Genomic DNA, 24,320 nt, shown 5'->3' with positions numbered 1-24,320 from the left:
GACTAATTAGAGATAAGAGTCTCACATACTTTCTTTCCCTAGCTGACTTCAAACTGCAATCCTATGATTTAAGCATCCTGAGTAGCTAGTACTACAGCCATGAGCTACCACTGCCCCAGAGGAAATACCTTTAATCTAGTCTTTGCTTCTATAATATCATGTAAATGTTGAACCATTAACTGGTTGGAAAAGGGATCTTATTGGTAGTTATAGTTCTTAGAATATTTATATTTCTGTATAGTGACCACATGGCCTCATGAGACCAGTAATCCTGTATATTATCTAGTGATAATGTGTATTGTTTTTGTGAAGAACTTGATGAGCATACTGATTTTCTGTTTTCATTGAGGAACCATCTGTTTTGAACGTTGTTTTAAAATAATGGTATCTTACCCTTTGTTGTTAATAACATGAAGGATTATTATAGATCTGTGTATGTAATTTATTCTTTTTTTGTAAGTTAAAGAAATAAACAACAGTATTTTTAAAGGAAAAGATGAAGCAGATCAGGACTTTTTTTTAACCTTAATCTACCATAAAATCAGCATTATTTCTTTGTCTAATTCAGATACTAAGTCAAGTGTTTAAAATACTGTGGACTTTTCTGAGATTTTGGAGCAATCATTTCAGTAGTTACAGAATTGATTGAGAGGGAAATGTACCTAGATCTTTTTACATTTTCCACAGATTGTTGCTCACTGAAAGGAGAGTATGCATTGAAATTTTAACAGTTTTTCTTTGTGTTAAAAATTTTGAGTTTGTTTGCTTTAAATATTCTAAATGTTTATTTTCTATAATTTTATTTTTGTTTTGAAGTATCTTAAAAATGTTTAAGGTGTGAAAGGTGAAAGCTAGGTTATTTATCTTAAAATTGTGATTTCTTTTTCATATTCCTTTTACTTCATATTGTTTACTTACATATTGTTTCTAGATCTTTGTTGCCTGTATTAAAATCTCTATAAAGGCGTCAGGCCCTTTCTTTAATAGTGTGGAGTGTATTTTATGTGTATGTGCGTGCATGTATGTGCATGCACCAGTCCTAGGACTTCCAACTCAAGGCCTGGGTGCTGTCCCTGAGCTTTTTGCTCAAGGCCAAGGCTCTACCATCCAAGTCATGGCTCCATGTCTGGCTTTTTTTGGTGGTTGATTGGGGTGGCTTTGAAATGTGACCCTCAGGTCTCAGCCTCCTGAGTAGCTTGGATTACACTTGTGAGCCACTGGCACCTGGCTGGAGTGTATTTTAATATATGTATCTGAACAGGGACTTAAAATGGACTTTCTGTCAAATGATTTGAAGATATAAAACTGTAGTTACCCAACCAAAGAGAATATTTTTGTTCCTCAAACTGATTGTATGTATGCCAGTCATTCTAGTTTCTGATATTACAAAATTTTCATGCCATACAAATTGAGATTTTAAAACATTTAAGGGCTAGGTGCTTTGGCTCATGCTCATAATCTCAGGAGACAGATAGAATTGCAATTTGCACCAGCAAAAAGTTAGCAAAGTTCCATCTCAACAAAAAAGCTGGGTATGGTGGCATATTACTGGTAATCTTGGGTATTTGTAGGTACCAGAATTGCCCAGTCTTGATGCCAGCTGAGACCTTACCCAAAAAATAACTAAAGCAAGAAAGGGCTGGCAATATGGGTCATTTGATAAGAGTATCTGCCTAGCAAACAGAAGGCCTTGAGTTCACGCCCCACTATTGCTGTTTGCAGAGTATTATAGTTTCTACAGAAGAGACTACTATTTCTGTATACAGGGAGAAGTAGAGGCTGAGTGTGGAAACACACTTGTGTATTTCCAGCACTTGGGAGTTAGAAGCAGGAGGATCATAATTCAAGGCTAGCAGTGTTACAGAGTGAGTCCAGGGCCAGTTGGGGCTACAAAGCATGTTTGTGTCTCAATGGAGAACCAAATAACCAACCCTCCAAAAAAAATTAAGTTGGCATATAACATTTTGGTGGACTATATGTAATTTTTAGTTCAGAAATATTGTCTTATTTCTCTCTCAAAGCAACAGTTTAAAAGTTTAAAATTTTTCTATTCATGATGTTATATGTGTTATTTGCCAAATGACATTTTGTATTTAGGATATATTTCTTTTTGAAAGTCAGATATGTTGTACAGAAGAGCCCCATATATATTTTTAATAGAGAAACTCTGTGTGTGTGTGTGTGTGTGTGTGTGTGTGTGTGTGTGTGTGTGTGTGTGTGTGTGTGTGTGTGTGTGTGTGTGTGTGTGTGTGTGTGTGTGTGTGTGTGTGTGTGTGTGTGATAGTACTGGGGTTTGAACTCAGCCTTGTACTTGTTTATACTGAGTGAAGCTAGCCAGGCCCAGGAACACAAGTACCATGTGATCTCACTCACGTGGAGTCTGAAAGGACTGATTTCATAGAGGTTAAGGGTAGAATGGTTATCATAGGCCAGAGAGAGGAGGGGGAGGTGGTAATTCAAGAAAGTTTGATCAGTGGGTGGTAAGTTACAGTTAGCTAGGAGCAAAATGTTGTTTTGGAGTACAGTTGCACAGAAGGATGACAGAAGATAACGGTTGCATATTTTATATCTCAAAAAACTAGGATGGATTTTGATGACAAGGGAACAGTAAGTGTTGAAGAGGATAGACCATGTTTAACTGATTTAATCATTTCACAGTGCGTGTGGGAGTGAGAAAGCATGTGCTACCCCATCAATATGAATAATTGTTGTGTTTTTAAGAATCAGTTGAATGAATTTTGAAAGTAAACACATGAAGTGCTATGGGGGCACAAGGGGCTATTAGGGGCAATGGCTTAGAAAGGTTTCTACAGTAGGTGTTGGTTTTGCTAACTCTCAAGGACAAATGGCAGCCTACTGAGGTGCACAGTAAAGGCAGGCTGCTAGGAAGGGTCTGGGAAGGTATAGTGTAGTGACAGTGACTGCACGCTGGGTAGGCGTGAGGGAGTAAGTAATACTCATTCATTATTCAGTACATTTATTGTGATGTTACAGGGTTCCTGTGAGTTTATGTTCTTACAGGGAAATAAATACAGTGTATAAATGTTCTGTGAGAATGTGTAGGCAAAAGTCAGGTTTGGTTACAGTTGAGTTTCCTAGGAGGTTAGATTTTTTTTTTTTTGGGTCCGGTCGTGGGGCCTGAACTCTGGGCCTGGGCACTGTCCCTCAGCTCTTCAGCTCAAGGCTATCGCTCTACCACTTGAGCCACAGCGCCACTTCTGGCTTTTTTCTTTTTGCTTATGTGGTGCTGAGGAATCGAACGAACCCAGGGCCTCATGCATGCAAGGCACGCGCTCTACCACTGAGCCACCTTCCCAGCCCTAGGAGGTTAGATTTTAAATGAAGAACTGCTAAGCTTAATTGTGGAAGTGATGGGGCCAAGGCAACACGACGAGCCGCTGTGTAGTATCCAGGTGAACATTGTTAGGATTTAGCTAAGGCTTGATTGGCTCAGCACATGAGGAAGGGATGGATGAATCTGCAGTAGACTTAGGACTGCTTGACACCTGGGATATGTTGGGAATATGAGTGAGGCGATTGAAGTGTGAACAGGCAGGAGTATCTGCAATTCTTCTTAGGCTTAGGCAGCTGGTTTCAAGGTTGCTATTTGCCAAATATAGTACGCAGAGTTAAAGAGCATCCTCTGGGGGTAGGAGAGGTACGTGATGAGATGACAGGAGCTTTGGTTGCTTGTGTGTCTTTAAAATAGTCAGGTATGGGGCTGGGAAGGTGGCTCAGTGGTAGAGCGCTTGCCTTGCATGCTCAAGGCCCTGGGTTGGATTCCTCAGCACCGCAAAAAGAAAAAAGCCGGAAGTGGCGCTGTGGCTCAAGTGGTAGAGTGCTAGCCTTGAGCTGAAGAGCTGAGGGACAGCGCTCAGGCCCAGAGTTCAGGCCCCACGACCGGACCCCCCAAAAAAATAAAAAATAGTCAGGTATGTGGGTCTGAATCTAAGAAAGAGGACTAGGTTAGAGGTATAGCTTTGAGAATCATCAGTGTGTAAGTAGAAACTTAGGTGGCATGTTAATTCACATTGGAGGTGTGTATAGCAGGTAAGAAGTGTGCTAGGGCAGGAACCATGGGACTGCCAGTACAGATTATTTCTTATTCAAAATTCTTGGGGTCAGAAGTACGCAGAATTCATTGCTGTTTTTTAAAGAAAATGTTGAAATATTTACATGTAAGTAATAAGGGACCTTGGGGATGATGCTTAAGTCAAAGCATGACACTAATTTGTTTGATATTTATCAGTTACACAGTCTGAAGGTAATTTTATGTAGTTATTAGTAATAATGCTCATGAATCAGTGTCATTGTGTGCTTTTCTTGTAAGATTGTGTTGGTACTCAAAAAGTTGCCAAATTTGGAGTAGTTTGGATTTCAGGTTTTCAGATTAGAAATTCTCAGCCTGTATTTGTAAGATGATTCTGAAGGAGAGTCTTGTTTCATAACATGCCAGGGCATACATACTTCAGGCAAACATAGATGTAGCAAGAGTGCCACAAGGCCATTTTTTGTAGTCAGTTGTTTTGCAGTACTTAATAGAACTGCTCTGTTGCTTTTAGGCAAAGTAGCAATAGTCATAGTCAAGAGCAGACTACAAAACTAAAAAGCCCTTTACTTTAACCTCTGGCTCTGTATATTTCAGCAGAAATTTCTGTCTTACTTATAAAAGTGAAAATGATGTGGATTTTGAGCTACAGATCACCAAATCCTCTTCTAAGGAGAACATAAAAGATAATGTGGCTGAGAACCTAGGACAAAGTGATCCATGCTTGCTTAGTTTGCTATAAGAAGATTTTCTGGGCAAATCATATTATCTTTCTCAGATATTTTGCTTTTAAATTGAAAAAACAATCCCAAAATTTATGATCGTCCTTGTTTTTAACCATTCAGTTCAGTCGTCTATATACATGGCTGTACAACACATCTCCAGAACTTTTTTATCTTTCAAAAGTGAAATTTTTGCTAGTTGCTGGTGGCTCACACCTGTAATCTTAGCTACTCAGGAGGCTCAGATATGAGAATCATGGTTCAAAGCCAGCCTTGGCAGGAAAGTCCATGAGACTCTTATCTCCAGTTAACCACCAGAAAACCAGAAGTGGTACTTTGGTTCAAAGTGGTAGAGCACTAGCTTTGAGCAGAAAGAGTTCAGGGACAGCGCTCAGGCCCTGAATTCAAGCCCCACAATTAACAAAACAAAACAACAAAAATGAATGAAAAAAAAAGTGAAATTTTCTATGCATTAAATTTAAAGCTTTCCCTTTCTCTACCTCCAGCCTCTGGTGACTACCATCCTACTTTATATTTCTATAGCTTTGACTATCTAAATACCTCATATTAGTGGAGTAATACAATATTTGTGTTTAGTGACTGACTCACTTCACTTAACCCATGTCCTTAAGATTATATTCTATCGATGCTTCAGTATGATGAATTTCCTTCCTTTTTTGTTTTTGGTCAGTCATGGGGCTTAAGTTCTGGGCCTATGTACTGTCCCTGAGCTCTTTAGCTCAAGGTGAGCCCTCTACTACTTGAGCCACAAGAGCACAAATTAGAATGTGGTGGAACAGAACTCCTTATCTCATGGCTGGAAAGAGAAAGAGAAAGGAAGATTCTGATACTCCCATTGTCTAGAAAATCTCCCCCTAGACCCTCCTTAAAAGTGTCTCCCACTTTCCAATAGTACCACACTGGGGATTAAGCTTTTAACATAAGGGTCTTGTGGAGCATTCCAGATCCAAAGTAGACTAGCTTCTTTATCTTGTGGTAACAGAGTCCCTAATTCTAGCAACAAACATATTTCTGATTAGGCTAGTAGTATCAGAAAGTGCTATCAGAATTATTGCTGAAACCCACCTTGTTGAAGCATTGGAAGTTTATGTAATGAAAGTGAGCTCACTCAGGAACTCCATTTTTCTCATCTTTGTATTTTACATGTGATAAATGAAAGAACCATTGAAGCATCCTGAGAGTGATGAAGTGAGAATATTGGAGTAGAAACTGGGAATACAGGGGAGTGGAGAGTTTTTTGTGGCCGTTTTTTTCCCTCATAGGGAATTAAGACAACTCATCTGCTGTAAAGTCCCTGTTAAAGTAATCTTACATTCTTGAACAATTTTTCAGTTTTATATGAATTTACCCCATTATTCCGGCTGGGTAGATGCCTATGAAATGGAGGGAAAGTGATCTATGATATTTAGTAGCAGAATGTCTTTACACTGTTTCAGGGAGAGAAGAATATATTTCCTACTTTGCTTTTTTTCTCAATTATAGTGAACTTGGCCAAATAACATATATTGTACACTTAAAGTTATATCTTTTAAAATAATAATCATATACAGTATTAACTCTTGACTTCTTCCTCTAATTATAACTTCTTTGATGAGAAGAATGAATATTCTTTTAATTATATTACATCCATTTTCCATTATCTACTCTTATACTTATTTTGGAAATAACTACTAAGATTTAAAGAATGATCACAGAGCTTTATTTTACTTGTTTTATAAATTACTTCAAAGAAGTACAGTAATGCTAACAGTCTTAAAGCTTATTAGATCTTTAGAATGTTCCCTCAAAAGTTGAGTTTTCTATTCTTTTTCAATAATTAAGAATTGCTTGAAAAATATACATATTCTTTAGCTATAATACAGTTCATTGGCTACATCAGTTCATAAAAATATATTTTCTTCTTTTTCTTTTTTTTTTTTTCTATTTTTGTTGGTCGTAGGCTTGAACTCTAGGCCTGGGCACTGCCCCTGAGCTCTTCAGCTCAAGGCTAGTACTCTGCCACTTGAGCCACAGCACCACTTTTGGTTTTCTGGTGGCTTATTGGAGATAAGAGTCTCACAAACTTTCCTGCCCAGGCTGGCTTTGAACCACAATCCTCAGATCTCAACCTGCTGAGTAGCTAGGATTACAGGTGTGAGCCACGGACGCCTGGGCTTTGTAAAATTTCTTGTTAGTGTTAATCCATATATATGCCTACAAGGGTGTGCATGAGAGGGTTAAGTATGTTAACTCTGTCAGCCATCAGCCAATGATATTAGCAGTTACTTCTGTAGTTTAAATTTACACATGTGATTAAGTAGACTTAATGATGGCCCTTTGGAAGCTAATCTGTTTTATAAGCAAAAGGGTCTCTGTTCTGTGTCAAAACCAATAATGAATGTTACCTATTTTGCTTCAACTGTCAGCAACCCTGGAGCCAAATTGGTGTCCTGTCTAATAACAAATTGTGTGTGTGTGTGTGTGTGTGTGTGTGTGTGTGTGTGTGTGTGTGTGTGTGTGTGTGTGTGTGTGTGTGTGTGTGTGTGTGTGTGTGTGTGTGTGTATATGAAAGACGGGAGGGGGAGGAGACATAGAGATCTTCGATATCTTCCATTAGTATCAATATATCTCTTTTGATCATACTCAAGGCTAAGTAGCTGTCGCATGGTGTTTAGTTAATATCATGTGCAATTATTCTCTCCTGAAGTGACCCATGGTAGTTACCTTGAAAGTGGGGAAGTCATGGAGTGGCATTTGTTTTGGATTAACTGAAGAAAAGGATACAAGACTGATTAGTCTTAAATGATTCTCCTCTCTTGGCACTACTTTATGATATACTTACCATCTTAGAGAAGATAAAGACTAAAGGCAATGCAGTGGATTGGAGAATTGAGGAGCTTCTTAATTTGCCTCTTATAGCCCTCAGGTAATAAACGGGCTCAGTAGGTTAAGAAAGACAATTTAGGGGATAAATACAAGTTAAGAAATAAGAAGAAAGCTCTCTTTACCTTCATTCTGTGCCCTAGTACTTAGGTTGCTACATCACATTTAAAATCATGAAAGAGTGAAAAGCAAATCAAAATTACTGAGTTTGTAATGTCTAGTTGTTAAATATTAGCTCTGTACATTTAAAATTACCATTTTATTTTGCTAAGGAAGATCAGTAGAAGGCATTGAGAGGTACTCCTGGCTTTTAAGTACTTCTTGTTTTTTAGAGTTATGTTGAGAGGAAATTGCCTATGACAAATATGGAATTCCAATTGAAGAGTTTTCTGTTGACTAAAATCAGGATTATCAGTAGCATGGAATTGCCATCACTCACTGAACTCCATTTAACCTGAGCTTGTAGTCATCTAAAACTTGCTGATATTCCCCAGGAGTCTTATTTGTACTCACCATTGAACACAAAGTTCTCTAGCCTTGGCTTACTGGGGGAAAACCTTGTCTGTTTCATAATCAGCAATGTGGGTTTTAAATACTGTTTGTAGAGTAGGAGTGAGGGATTAGACCCAAGCTCAAGAAGGGATCCTGTGTTTCTAGACTGTCTTTGCCACATGCAGCTTTAATCAAGGGGTTTGGACTCTGTCAAACTCTGTCAGAGTTAAGATGTTGGTATTATCCCTTCATATTTTGTGATACAAGGTAATTTCTGTCTTTTCCAAGCCTCTATTTACTTTAAAAGGAGTGTCACAAGCCAGGTGCCAGTGGTTCACTCCTAAGCTACTCATGAGGATCCGAGTTCAAAACCAGCTGGGGAAAGAAAGTCCATGGAACTGTTATCTCCAGTTAACCACTAAAAAAAGCTGAAGTGAAGTTGTGGATCAAGTGAAAGAGCACTAGCCTTGAGCCAAAATTGCTCAGGAACAGCACCCAGGCCTTGAGTTTAAGTCCCAGGACTGGTCCCCGCGCCCCCCCCCCCCCGCCCAAAGAGTATCATATTTCCTATCTTGTTAGGGTAGTTTCAATGATTAAATGAAATAAGCTGTGTAAAACTATCTCCATATAGCAATACAGTGTAGATTCTCAGCCCATATGTTTATGTCCTCACACTTTCTTCTTTTCTTGGTATTGAATGCTTCCTACATGACTATGTAAGGTGACAACTGTTAGAGTACATGTGCCCTGTGTATATTCAAGAATGCTTTAGTGAAGGATTCAGTTCCTTACTAGTAGATCTAACTATGAAATGTTGCTGTCACTGACCTTTCTTAATGTGGATATTTGGTGTTTCAAGATGAAGTGTCCACAGTTGAATAGAGAATACTATATCTATGGCTTGTATGTTTCTTTTTAAGTTAATGAATTTTTCATGGGTGTTGGATTAGATAATATAGATCTAATCTATTGACTCTTCAGTGTCAGTGGCATTATTGTTTTGCAGCATTGTTTTGTATAAAGGGGTAATTTGGCAATTTTAAACATTCTGTTATAATCTAATGTATAAAATTTACTAGAGCATATTCTGACTCATGTCTGGCTCATCAGAATGTCAGATCTTTACTAAGGTGATTGTTTACCCCTTTTTGGATACTTTGTACTTGAAATGTTTTATGCTATGCAATTTATTTTCATTTGACTTATTTTAGAAACAAGCAAAGCTGACAATATAGATAACTTTGGATTTTACTTCTAAGCCTTTTTTCTAAAGAATGCATTATTTTAAAGTAAATATCTACAGTAACAAATTTATAGACTAAGGGGGTATAATTGAGCATTTAAAAAAGTTCTTTATTCACATTAAAATTCACTGCCAAGACTTTTAGCCAAGCCAGTAGTTTAAAAAAAGTTCTGCCTATCAATCCTAATTGCACAAGTATTTTTCCAGATGTCATACAAAGCAGTGAGTGAAGTCAAGTAAGGGTGGGGAAGTAGTAACAGTTTTTGGAAATGCTCAGTGTGCCCCTATGGTAGTAATTTGGTTTTAGGTGTCAGTGTGGCATAGCAAATGAACAAATTAAAATTTTATAAACAAAGACAGAGGTAAGCATAATAAAATTTTTGCTACGATATATGTTGGCTTAGCTTATTAAAATCAGTTAAAAATTATGGACATGAAATGTCATATTTCATAAAGAAATTGACACCCTCATACCTACTGATGTACAGTGACATTGAGAGATGACCAAGTTATGTGGTAAGAGGTGAAACGACCAAGTTCACTCTGTTTGGTGAACTAGACAGATCTAGTTAGGTTAGCTGTGGGTCCTCTGAAGCCTCACTGTTCTCATATTTGATCTTGCTGGATTCCTGAGATGATTAAGTAAAGTAAAAGTAGAAAGACTTGTCCGTATTGCCTGTCACACAATAAACATTCAATTAATACAAATTTTCTTTTTTTATACGCATGTGTGTATATGCATGCGTGTGTAAATGTTGCGAGCATGCATGTGCTTACTGGTACTGAAGCTTGAATGCCAGGCTTCTTTGCTCAAGGCTAGCACTCTACTTCTGGCTTTTTGCTGTTTAATTGGAAATAAAGAGTCTCATGGGCTTTCCTGCCCAGGCTGGCTTTGAACCTCAAGCCTCATATCTCAGCCTAAGATAACAGGTATGAGCCACCGGTACCTGGATTTCTTATATGCTTTTAAAAAATAAATAGTATTTTTTTTTTTTTTGGTCGGTTGTGGGGCTTGAACTCTGGGGTTGGGCGCTGTCCCTGTGCACTTCAGCTCAAGGCAAGCGCTCTACTGCTTGAGCCACAGTGCCACTTCCAGTTTTCTAGTGGTTTATTGGAGATAAGAGTCTCAAGGACTTTCCTGCCCAGGTTGGCTTTGAACCGCGATCCTCAGATCTCAGCCTCCTGAGTAGCTAGGATTACAGGCGTGAGCCACCAGCGCCCAGCAAAAATAAATAGTATTACAGATTAAAGTTTTTTTTCAATATTTGAGGTAAAATACAAATTTGTTTATCTGTTAGCTTCCAGGAAACTACTTGTGCTTTCTACACCTTGAGGAGAAATCTGTATAAGCCACTGGGTACTATATAATATATGGCTCTCATATGGCTTATTTAGCTGTGTAAACATAGAAGAAAATAAAGGCCTAATAGCTGATAATTACTTTCAGAAAGCTTTATTTTTATAATAAACTTGTATGAAATAAATATTACTCTATGAAACTTATGTATCTTAATTTAGAAATCAATTTGGGATAAATGTAGGATTTCTATCATAAAATACTACTGATTTGGGGAAAATTATGTAAACTAGTAAGTTATTAAAAGAACCTTAAAATTTCATTGGATGACAAGTGGTATTATAATTTTGGGGATAACTGATTGCATTCAGTTATCCATTATAAGAGGTCCAACTTTGGTAATCCACCAAACTGTCAGGCATGAAGACCAATAGTTCATAGAATTAATTGACCTTGTGCTTTTAGTAGAAACACTTAGAAATACAATTCTCTTTACAAACAACATTGCAAATGAAAACTTCAGAGGAAACTGTTTTATCCTGTTTCTCTTTTGGGGTTCTGTGAATCGGTTAGCCAGCTGTTGGTGGAGGTGGGTCATGGTGGGCTGGCATTGGAGGGAAGGAAATATGAAGGCTAGAAGAGTGTGCAGAAGGATTTACCTGACAAAATGCTACAGGGAAATGATTTAAACCATCTTGATCTTCAAAATTAGTATCTTTGAATGTCTGAAAAAGATGTTCAATTTGTATTTTCTACCCTCATTTTGTGTCACTCAGCCTTTTGTAGTTGGTAGTCATTGGAAATTATTATTGCAATGAATCTTTTCTGAAAAGTAAGAAAGAAATTAAAATTTTATTTTAAAACTTGTTTTAGATCATCTGGACTCTCTCCCCGCCCTCTAATAATTTATGAGAAATTGTGCTGCAAAACCATCCATCATTTATAATCTTCCAGGAGGTAGATAACTTTCCTGTTTCATTTTCTTTTTTTAAAAAAGACATCTTTTGCATTGTCAGAAAATGGCAAGTTGTAAATGAGCTTCAAAAATAGTGATAAAACATGATTTATAAAGGAAAGAATTGATGGTGTATTTCACCTAGAATAAGAAAGACAATGTGTAGTGAGGGATTTTGTGGTTTTCCAGTGCAGTGCGTGTGCTTGAAAGCCGTTCTCAGCAACGTGGGTGGCAGGTTATGCTACCATGTAATGTATTGTAGTTGGCTCTCCACACTTGTCAGGGTTAGTGTTCAACCATTCGGAAAATTTTCCCATTGTTCTATCATGTGAACCGAGACTAGTGTTGAATTCCCAATAACTTAACAAAAAAAAAAAAAAAAGAAAGAAAGAAAGAAAGAAAAAGAAGAGGCTTAATTAGAAGTTTGAAATTTCATTACTTCTTATTGTTTTAAGACAGTACTGCGTATTTTAGCATTTTCTTTATTATCACTTTTAGTGATAAAGAGATCAAAATCAAATTTTCATCTTATTTTTAATAGGTTTTACAGAAATTTGTATACTAAACCCTGCCCTTTTTTGTGTGTTAACACTCTATTTCTGTCCTAAGCATTTTGCTTTAGATGGACCATAGCTCTTGGCAGCTAGTGCATTTTTAGCAAATAATACTGTTTCTAGTAAGAGTTACAGAGAAAAAAAAACTTTGTGTGAGGTCCTTGTAAACTGAACCTTTGGAACATTACTTTACCCCCTTCCCTTTGTGCTTCTTCTCTATTTGTGTAATGGTTATAAATTACATCGTTTGGAAAGAAGAATTAAAAACACTTTATTTTGCTATTTTATACTTAATTTTTCTTTCTCTACCTGTTATTTTAAAGATACACACAGAAATAAGCAGTTGTGATATTGAAATTCCATTGTGCCAGCACCTCCAGAGCATAATCCAAAACACCCAGAAAATCGCCTGCTGAACTGTCTGCAGTGTCTTATGAAACCATCAGTGTCTGCTGTTCATAGACTTAGTTTTTCCTGGTTAAAGACGGTTTTCTGACTGTAGGGAAATGTTTATTGATATTGATATTTTCAATCTGTGAAGATTTCTGTATTTAGGATAAGGTGTCATGGGATTACATTATTGTACTCTTGTCCTTGGCACATCAAAAACTAGAAGAATGGTTTGCATGTACACACTATAAATAATGAAACATTTAAATGAAAAACGTTAAAAGAAATAATGAGCATTTGTTGAGGATATGTATAATAATAGATAATACAATATAAATATTTAAAATCTATTCCAAAATCTGTTTTATTTGTAGGTGAAGTATGTCTTAGCTTCATGCACACAGAAATGTCATGTGTCATGGGTTTCACTTAAAATTGAGATGATATCTTGGCCATTGGTAATACTGTTTTTGAGTCATATTTTTTTCAACTAATCTCCTAATAAGGAAATATATTAGGAAGTATGGCCCTCAAAGGTTTTCCTTTTTTAAAAAAATCATCTGCTTAAAAAAAAAAAAAGTATTAACTTAGAGTTTCAAATTGGATGCAGGCACTTGCAAAATGTAGTCCAATGTGTTGATGGTCTTACCTTCCATTTAGATCCCTGAAACATTTAAGTGTGAAATTAATTACCTTTAATCTCCCATAAAGATTTGTTGGGATCACTCAATGCTGGTTTTTTTTTTTTCCCTTAGATGTAATAGAGTAAATTTAGACATCTTCACTGAAACCAGCATTTTACTATTTCAATTTGCTTTTGAGTTTCTTGATCAATTAAAGCATACCTTTATATTTCATAGTTGTTTTATGAATCTTTTGATTCTTCTGCTTATTCCAGTGAGATTACTGTATATGGGGGGCAGTTATTAAGTTCTAGTTAGTAGTCTGATAGACTAGTTAGTAGTCTGATAGACAGTGATGCTTACTAGTCCTTCATTTATTCTGCTTGACATAATTCTTATTTGTTGTTGTACCCTTTTTTCAGTCTAGAGGATAGAAAGATTGCCATTTAAACAAAATGTATCTCACATATGGCTTTTGGAAGGGGAAATGAAACCATCAAGCCCTTAACATGTTAGTTTTCTAAAGGGTGGGGGAGGGGTGTTCTGAGGAGACCCGCTTCTTGATTGCCAGGAAGCCTAATTGCTCACAGGGCAACCTGGCACACTGCCATGTCTCCACTGGGCTGTTTGTTGGTACTATGGAATAGAACAAAAAATGCCTTTGCTTTTTCTACTTACTCGTTACTGATTGCAGTTTTAGGAAGAAGTTAACTTTTTTTTTTTCCCTCAAAATGATAGTATTCACATCAAGATATAGTTGAACTTCATGTTATATATGCCAGAAGTAGTAGAGTTAATTTAATGTTTTTAACATTCCGTATAATAAATGAGTTATGTCTCACTCCAAAATATTTATTTTGTATACTTTTCACATTATTCTTAAATCTGGATTTGGCTGAAAACTTGTGAAAGTAAATTATGAAGTGAATTGTTTTGGCCTTTTGTATTTTATAATCAAGACCTGTTACATATGAATTATGGAACTAGTGCAGATCATAGAATTTTTAAGCAAAGTGAGTTTGTATGTCCTAGGGGTTACTTTACTTGTTTTGAAAACCTATTGGGACTGTTTTGTTTACATTCACATATTTAAAACTGAAGATGTGTATCAGTTTTTCATCTCTGTCTAGATCTATAAGAATTTTTGTTTTCCTTGTCATGCTTGCTTTAGCCTATGTATAGTAACTAATATAAAACAGTATACTGACACAATTGAAATAATTGCTTCTTTTCTTCCCGGTCTTCTACAACATTGTTCTGCCTCTCTTTAAGGTTTACGTTAGAGGATTATGGCTTTTTGAGTTTGATAGTGTATATTCACTTGTGCTCATTCCGAATATGTTGTTATCTTATACTTACTCCAGATAGATTTATTTGAAGACTACTTTATTACCTTTGTGATAATCAGGGGTTTGGCAGAGGAATTATTTAGAGATACTAGCCCATGTCCTTACCAGCTAGGTGGCCCATTAGCCTATAGGCTAATTATATAACCTCTGTGAACCTCTGCTGCAGATTAGAGATGTGGTGTTAAGATGTTGGAATCCATGTCTGGTAAGAACATGGCACATGGTAGTCAAAGGAAGCCAAGCCTAGAAAACTGATTATGTTATTTTAACATCTAGTAGTATGCCTTGCTATCTAATCTCAGGAAATTGACAGTTTTAATTAGGTAAAATGGTTGGATATACAAATGTTTCTTTAAGTTGATAAGGATCTAAGAGTACCAGTTTTGGAGTCATCCTCTGGGGTTTGAATTCCAGTTGTGCTACATAACGTGACCCTTACACAGTCAGCCTCTCTGTAAGAATATATAAAATATATAAAATATATAAAATATAATTTCTTACATTTAAAATAAAGGTTAAAATAGTATACTTCTCTAGGGCTTTTGCAAGACTGAGATAAAACTATATATGTAAATGCTTAAAACAATGCCTAGTAAGACCTAAGTGCTCCAGTGATGCTTTAACTACTGTTAACTATTAATATTCCATAGAAAAGGAAATATCATAAGGCAAGAAAACATTAGTGGAGTCAGTCTTCATGAATGGATGTCTTTTCATCCAGTCCTAAACAATGCTGGCTACCTTTATCCCTACCTTGGAGAGATCTGCATTTCCACGAAGTGCCAAGTCAGCAATTGGCTTCTTAGCCATTATTTCACAAGGTTTCTGATACCTTGCACTAAGAGCCTCTCACTTTGCTGAGTTTGGAATTCTAGTTTGGAAATAATTTTTCCTCATAATTTTAAACACATTCTGTAAATGTTGAGAAATACAATACCTGTTTTAATGTTCTGATGCTCACATGTGATCTGGTTTTCTCTCATGAGAGAGGCATATCTGTCTCCTTCAATCTGGTTTATTTGACTTAGTATGATGATCTCAACCTCCATGCAATTTCCAGCAAGTGACATAATTTCATTCTTTATTATGGTTGATTACTATTTAATTATTATATATGTAGTATTTTACTCATCCATTCATGCATTGATGATCATGTAGGCCGATTCAATGACTGTTGTGAATAGTGATTCAGTAACGATGGATGTGCGAGTACTCTACTGTATGCTGACTTTGACTCCTTTGGGTATACACATAGGAGAATAGCCAGACCATATATAGTAGCCCTGTTTTTAGCTTTTTGAAGAAGTTCTATACTGATTTCTATACTCGATGAACCAATTTACATTATCACCAAACAGTTTGTAAGAGTTCCTTTTTCTCTTGCGTCTTTGCCAGCATCTGTTGTTTCCTTGATGATTGCCATTCTGACTGGGTGAGGTGGGGAATAGAATCTTGTGTATTTTTAACTTGTATTTCCTTGATTGCTATGGATATTGAATATTTCTTTATTAGTCATTTGTATATCTTCTGAGAACTGTCTATTCAGTTCATCTGTCCCACTTGTTGATTGGATCATCTATTTGGTGCTTTTTTTTTCTTTTTTCTTTTTATGTATTCTGGATATGAATCCTTATCTGGTGAATACTCATCAAAGATTGTCTGCCTGTAGGTTCTCTTCATTTTGGTAATTGATTGCCTTAATGTGCATAAGCTTTTTTGTTTGCTGCAATTCCATGTGTCAGGTTCTTGCTTTTATTTCCTGAGCTAATTGGACATCTATATAGAAAGTGGTTGCTTATGCATATATCTTTAAGTATTTTCCTTATGTTTTCCTGTAGTTATTTCGAAGTTTCAGGTATTATGTTGTGGTCTTTGATTCATTCGGAATTGATTTTTGTATAAGTCAAGTGATAGAGATCTAATTTCCGTCTTGTATGTGTATGAAATCCAGTTTTTCTAACATCATTTGTTGAAGAGGCTAGCTTTTCTCTAGCGCATGTGTCGGGTACAGTTCTCAAAATGTTGACAGTATTCTTTCTCCTCCTTTTAAAAATTTATTATTTTAAATTTGATTTTATTGTAAAGGTGATGTACAGAAGGGTTATAGTTTAATAAGTAAGGTAGTGAGTATATTTCTTGTTGAACAGTGTTACCCCCCTCCCTCATTTTTCTCCCACTTTTTCTCCTACTTTCCTTCCCCACCCCCAGCTACCTCCCTCAGTTGTCACATTCATTTCCAACATAATGTCTTGTATCACATTGCTAAGTGCATTGGTTCACGCTTTGTCCTTTGTCTCACCATTTTTTTTTTGTCAGTCATGGGGCCTGAACTCAGCCTAGGTGCTGTCCCTAAGCTCTTCAGCTCAAAGCTGCCACTCTACCACTTGAGCCACAGTGCCACTTCTGGCTTTTTCTGCATATGTGGTACTGAGGAATCGAACCCAGGGCCTCATGCATACAAGGCAAGCGCTCTACCACTGAGCCACCTTCCCAGCCCCGTCTCACCATTTTGTTGTTTCCCTTCCCTTCCCCAATTCAGATAAACATACATATAATACCAAGGGGGCCAGAATCAAACACAGTAGTAACAGGGGATAAACCAAAGGTGGAAAAAAAACCCACAAAAGATAGAAGAAGTAACTTCACACAGTACATTAAAAACAACAAAGAAAAATCTCTTGTTTCCACATCTTGGAGTTCATTTTGCTTAGCATCATCTTATATGGCCATATGTACATAGCTATTGAGCTATTGTGATCCTCTTCTAGGACTATCCTAGATATATACTAATTATTACAAATGAGGGAAACCATGGAGCCTATGTTTCTTTGGGTCTGGCTTACTTCACTTAATATGATTTTTTCCAAGTTTTTCCATTTCCTTACGAATGGGTTGATGTCATTCTTTCTGATGGAAGAATAAAATTCCATTGTGTATATAATACCACATTTTCTTGATCCATTCATCTACTGTGGGGTGTCTGGGTTGGTTCCATATCTTAGCTATGGTGAATAATGCTGCCATCAACGTATTTGTTCTAAGGGCCATGCCTTCCCCCATTTTGCTTCTAGCCACTGACTGAGCACAACAGGGACACCAAAAGGCGTCTCTTTTCTGAGTCTGCCAGTAAGTATAGCATTGTCCAACTTTGCCTAGGCCATCCACTCAGCCAGCCCTCCTTTCTTCCCTGCCTCCTTCCCCTAGGGTTAGACCTTTGTCATCTACTGGGAGCTCTTTTTAGCCTCCTCAACCTCCCTCCTTGTCTTCTCTCTCAGACCTCCCTGTACATTGCTTCTGTTTCTAAGCTTTTCTTGGTGTCTGTTTCTCAGACTGGCATAGCTATCTTCTTTTTTAAGCTATCTTTCAGCATCATCCAGGGAATTATCTCTTGGTTTGGTAGATCCCTGGTTTCTGAATCCCAACTCATCTTTCTTGTTCATTCTGTCTTTTTGGGTGGAATTCATCCTCCACATGGGAGGTAAATAGTTGAAACCTTGTATGACCGAAAACTATTTTAATCTCACCCTGGAGGCATGATTTGGCTGGGTATGGAATTCTAGTTTGGAAATCATTTTCCCTCACAATTTTAAACACATTCTCTGTTGCCTCATTGTTTCAGTAAATGTTGAAAAATATACGCTACTTTTCATATCACATGTTTTGCCTGTGATCTGATTTTATCTTTAGTAGCTTTGATAATCTCTCAGTCCTCAACACTGAAGTTTCCTGGTGCTATACCTTATATCTGTTCTTTCTTTATGTTGGTTTTGTGCTTCCTCAGTTTGGCAGCACCACCTCTGTTCTGGGAAGACACTTAGATTTGATACTTTCCCTGTTTCCTCCGTTTGCTCCTTCTGAATTGACATTGTTAGCTCACCTCTTGTATTGAGCCATTAATTTTGTGATTGTTCCTCTCTTTTTTTGGGGGGTAAGACATTAATTTAACTTCTATTACACTAAGAAATTTTTATTGGTGTGTTTTTAAATTTCTAAGACCTTTTTATTCCTTGGTCTTTAAAAAGTAGATTCTATTCTTGTTTCATGGATACAATATATCAGGTCACTGAGGATATTAATAATACTTGTTCTCTCTCTTTTTGTGTCCCTCCCTCCTTGTTTTCCCTCTCTCCATCCCTTTCCTCTCTTTCTCCAGTGCTGAGGATTGAACTTGATGCTAGGCAAGCAATCTACCACTTGGCTACAGTCCCAGCCCATTTACCATGTCTCTAGATTGTATTTTTTCTCTTGTCCTTAATTTACCTTTGACTTGTTTTGTTTACCATTGCTCCTAAGCACACAAAATTTACTGTTGACATTGCCTATAGAGGCCATATGGATTAAGTTGGTGGGGAAATCAGTGATGGTTACTGTTCATTAGGCATATCCTATGCCACTGTGGCTTTGAAGAACAAGAGCAAAAGAAAGCTTTAAAGGATCTTCTTTAGGAACGTTAACAAAAATTCTGCAAGTGAGGTCTGATATGGGACATGAAGGAGCTTCGGTGACCTGCATTGAAGCCTGAGCATAGAACCATATCCTCAGTACCACAATGATCACAGCCAAAGCAAAGTTTGCTTGTGATTGAAAGCAAAGACTGGAGCCTACAGTGGCACTGAATTTATTTCTTCTAGTAGTTTAGTGTAATTAGTGCGTCCCCAGGTGCTGGTATGAGGCAGATGAAGAATTTATTAGAAACTAGATAAGCTGATTGGGAGAAGTGTGTGCGTGTGCGCATGTGCACGTGCGTGTGTGTGTGAGATTGCTTGTAGAGCAAATCTTCAATGCAGTCTTCAATGAAACCACCTCTTTTGAAAACAGCTGAAAGGACTGTCTTCTATAAGGAGGCCAAGTCAGTGCTGGGCTTTAAGACTTTGGACAGGATAACAAACTTGGTTGGGGCATCATCCCAGGCTGTGAAAGGATCTGCCACAGTGAAAGAGCCCAGAGCTCTCAAGCATAGCACTTAGCATACACCAGTGTCCTGTAGGATCAGTGAGCATGAGGCTTGACCCAGCTCCTTCCTCAAGATGACTTCCTGGACAGCCATCCCAGCAAAATGGAGAAGTACTGTTTGAAGAATAACAGACCTTTCAAGATTATTGCTGTTCATGTGATCCAGTCCGTGGTTTTCTTTTATCATGGTCCTTTAGCTTGTAAATTATTTTAGAAAGTGAACTGGGGCTTGAACTTAGGGCCTGGGCATTGCCCATTAGGTTTTTCATTCTAGGCTGGTGCTCTACCACTTAAGCCCCAGCTTCAATTTTGGCTTTTTAGTGGTTAATTGGAAGTAAGATTCTCACAGACTTGCCTGCCTGGTTCATGATCTTCAGATCTCAGCCTCCTGAGTAGCTAGGATTACAGGTATGAGCTGCCAGCACCCAGCTAATAGCATTTTTAACAATGACTTTTTTGTATTAATTGGGTTTGAACTAAGATTCACCCTCTAGCTAGGAAGGTACTTTTTTTAATGCCATTTTACTTTTTTTTTAGGTAGGCACTTTTTGAGTCATGCCCCCATCATTTTGTAGCTTCGGTTATTTTTCAGATAGAACCTTACGTTCTTAAATATGTTCAGCCTTGGACTGCAATTTTCCTACCTATACTTCATGTATAGCTGGGATTACAAATGTGTGCTACTATACTCAGATTCACATTTTGTATTTTTGAACATAGAAAGTTGAGAAATAGATGATGCTTTTGTCAGTTGTAAGAGCAGTATTCACTGTTATTTTCTGCACTGGCTACTTTTGATGTATAAACAACCTATATGAGTGTGTTATTTATAAAATTATATTTTGACCTATACAAAATGTGTCACCTATTTGTCAAGACTACTGAGATATGTGCTTTCTAATGTTGTATAAATTACATAGGTTTTTGTGCACACCAAGACTTGATGTGTCTGTTCTTCTTTTGTCTAAATTAAGTGATTAGCAGTTGTGAAAGTAAACCAGGTAAAGTTGCCCATAACTGGTAATGGCTGTTAACATATTGTCATTTTCTCAGTGAGCAAAGTGTTACTTATAACTTAATTTCAGATAGGTTCACCACTGTAAGTTCTATTCACTGGACGAAAGCATAATCTCATGTATTTTTTTCTTGTCAGCAACTTGAATTGGTGGAACCAAGTGGCTGGATTCATGTTCCCCTAACTGACAATCTTAAGAAGCCAACTCGAACATTCATGATACAGATTGCTGTCCTAGCCAATCACCAAAATGGAAGAGACACCCACATGAGACAGATTAAAATATACACACCAGTGGAAGAAAGTTCAATTGGTAAATTTCCTAGGTGCACAACTATTGATTTCATGATGTATCGTTCAATAAGGTGACTGTGAAAAAGAAGAAATGAGAGTAAGCAGGTCTTTGTTTTATCCTTACTTTACATATCGTATCAAATAACGTTGTGGGAAAAAGGTATCAGTTATTTTGTACTTTTGTATACATTTAAGAGTATTTGAACTTGAATAAATAACTTTTGTGTAAATGGTTTCTGTTTTCTTTCACATCTAAGAAAGCTCACATCTTTTACTTAATCATTACATTTTCTCTTATATTGAAGGGAAACTAGTAGAACATCTTGAAAATTTCAAGATGTACACGTTTTCATCAGCCACGTTGTTGAATATTTAGGAGCAAAACTATGTTCCACCAATGTATATCATCTTTAATATGACACGGTTAATTTTCTTTACATATTAGAATTTTACTTATTAATTACTGTATCTTTTTTCTTTTTTTAATATCAGAATGGACTTATTATTAGATGTCTGATAAAAACCAATGTGGCCAAGAGTGGTGGGGCACTCCTGTAACACAGCACTTGGAAGGGTGTGGCAGGTAGAGCACAAATTCCAGGCCAACCTGAACTACATAACAACACTGTTTCAAAGAAAGTAAATTTGAAAAGAAGAGATAATTCAAGAGATTCAAAGAATATGCAAGTTGTCTCACATTTACTTCCATCAAATACTTAAAACCCCAGTGTTGTTTATATCCCAATATTATGTTGAAGATTGCCATAATAACTTACTGCTATTTCTAGTAATAACTTCTGATAATATACTTAATAGTAGACTTTCAAATTTGCATGTAATGTTGGAGCATTCCCCGAGGTTAATATGTCCTGTGAAAAATGTGAAAACATAAGAAATTAGTCTTACTAAGAATGTGTTTTAAATTAATACTAGATTCCATATACTTGTTTTTGCCCTGTATCTATGGGGCGGGGCGGGGGGTGTAGTTTTTATGCTATGTTTATAGTGTACCTGCATTTTGACCATGACTTGTCATGTGAAATCAGATGTGGAATTGTCTACTTGTGAGGTCATGTTAGCACTCAAGAGGTTCAGGTTTTGGAGTTTTTTGGATTTTGGATTTTTTGGAATAGAGTTGGTCAATCTATACTTCGAAAGATTCTGGAAACAACCCAAATCTGGATCAACAGGAAAATGTAGAGAAATTGTGATATGGCTATATAATGAAATATTATTCAGTATTAAACATGAATGAACTATTTACATATGAAATAACATTGGTAGACCCCTAAAGGGAAAGAAGCTGAACTGAACATGATAGCTCATAGGCATAATACTATCTATTCAAGAGGCAGTAATCAGATCATGAGTAGAGGCCAGCCTTGGCAAAAGTTTGTGAGACTCCATCTCAACCAATTAAAAAAGGAGCTGAGAGTGATGGAGCGTGCCTGTTATCTCATAAACATGTGAAGCGTTAACAGGAATACTGTTTTTCAGGCTGTTTTGGTCATAAACTCAAGTCTCTGAAGAGTAATTCAAACCAAAGGAGCTTGGCTCACGTGGTAGAGTGACCCCCTAGGAAGCACAAAGTACTGAGTTCAAACCCCAGTACCTCTAGGAGAAAGAGAAAAAGAGAGAGCTGGAGAGCAAGAGAGCTGTACAAACGAGAACATATAAATGATAGGAAATGCAAACATCTAAAGTAACAGGAAGTATGGAAGTTGTTCTGTAGGACAGGGAAGGCAAGTAAGACAATATTCATATTTTGTGTGTAAAACTGGTTATACAAATATGTTCTTATGTCCAAATTCTTCAAATTACATACTTGAAATTTGTGCATTTACTGCATGTGAATAATATCTCAATAAAAATAGTAAAAATCACTCTGTTTCAATAGGAATCACCTAAAAGATGCTAGTATTGGAATAATCGTGTGTGTGTGTGTGTGTGTGTGTGTGTGTGTGTGTGTGTGTGTGTGTGTGTGTGTGTGTGTGGTCTGTCATGGGGTTTTAACTTGGGGCCTGGGTGTCTGCTCAAAGCTAGCTCTCTACCACTTTAAGCCACAGTGCCTACTTCTGGTTTTCTGGTGGTTTAATGGGAGATAAGCATCTCTTGGACTTTCCTGCCTGGGTTGGCTTTGCACTGCAATCCTCAGATCTCAGCCTCCTGAGTAACTAGGATTACAGGCATGAGCCACTGGCACCTAGCTTAAGAATATCTTCAGTAGATACAGCTTCTATAGAAAACTGAGATTGGAAAAGCCATATTCTAACAGTTATAGCAGTGGCAGAAAATCCACTGATTCATTTGTAATTAAATACTTTTAGTATTGGATGAAATATGATTACAGGATTAATATTCAATCTCATATGTAACTAAGGTATGACACTTTGAAAATCATTTATCTAAGGAAATATTGTCACAAAAAATTATAAAAGTTGCAGAGTTTCACATATGTCACAAAATATTAATAAGTGCACAACTCTAAAAGGAATTAAGTCATTCCACTGTAAGATTTTGGGTGTTGAATTAGACATAAGGAAACCAAGAGAAGTCTAATGCTGTCTGGCTGTTTATAGTCTGTTAGGGAACTATTAAGTCTAACCAGCCAAATCAGAAACTAGCAGGTGGTAAGATCTGATTGGTGCATGAGCTGTAAAACAGAAAGTGGAGTTTACATTCTGTTCAGGAAATGAGGTGAAGCTGAGGAAGACATTTCAGAGGAGGTAGACTTTTGGAAAGAAACATGATTTGTAATAGTAGCTACATTTACACTTTTAATCCCATTCTTGAATCTATACTAGCCTTTTTTTTGTACTGGCATCAGCAATTAATTGGAAACAGGTGATTTTTGCATTCAGAACCAAGTGATGTTTTATACATTTGCTAGAAGTGTCCAATCTTGAAAAGTAATTTAGATACTGTGCCTCCCTAATACAGAATTATGCACACAGACATGTTTTGTTTGATAAGTTATGCACCTAGTGTTTCAGAAAGTTATTGCTGCCTAACATATTCCTAACTTAAGTAATATTTTAATTATTTTTAGTTGAATTGTCAGTTATTTGTTTTAATTTATCAATTAGCCTTTAAAATAATTTTTAAAGTGCATCAATGTTTTAGGAAATATAGTTGATGTAGCTATGGTTGTATTGGACATTGTTACTTTGTAGATCTTGTAGACCAAGGTCTATCTGCATTGTTTTGGCTGTCCTGACATCTGACTCTCTGGAATGACTTTTGGAAATTTTTGCTGTATAAGGCTTCAAGAAAACTCTACGTTTCATGATCTGCCATGTAGCTGGATCTATGTTTGTTCAGTTTTATCCAGAAAGCCTTGGGCAGAGGAAGATAGGAAAGAGTTTATAATGGGGGATTAGTTTATTGTCTATGGTAATATTTTGTTCTAACAGGAGACATCTTTAGCCTAATTTAATTGGAAAACTTAACGTTATATATCTAAGACAATACTTGCCATTCATGATGATTTTGTATTTATATG

General features: G+C 36.8%; 1 protein-coding gene across 2 annotated transcripts in view; it reads left to right on the top strand.

Moving 5' to 3' along the window:
- The window catches only part of Anapc10 (anaphase promoting complex subunit 10), a 38,000-nt gene extending 14,180 nt beyond the window's left edge, over window positions 1-23,820 (top strand). For both annotated transcript variants that reach the window (XM_070022137.1, XM_070022138.1), the window contains exon 5: window positions 20,663-23,820. In XM_070022137.1, the coding sequence (XP_069878238.1) occupies window positions 20,663-20,893 (231 nt within the window). In that variant the 3' untranslated portion in view covers window positions 20,894-23,820. The remainder of the gene's footprint in view (window positions 1-20,662) is intronic.
- Window positions 23,821-24,320: the final 500 nt, after the last annotated feature.

The sequence above is a fragment of the Dipodomys merriami genome, unplaced genomic scaffold (assembly GCF_024711535.1).
Source record: "Dipodomys merriami isolate MVZ:Mamm:240054 unplaced genomic scaffold, mDipMer1.0.p SCAF_15, whole genome shotgun sequence".
In the NCBI taxonomy this organism is placed as follows: Eukaryota; Metazoa; Chordata; class Mammalia; order Rodentia; family Heteromyidae; genus Dipodomys; species Dipodomys merriami.
Note: the sequence above shows the minus strand (reverse complement) of the source record. Positions and strands in the feature narration are given on the sequence as shown.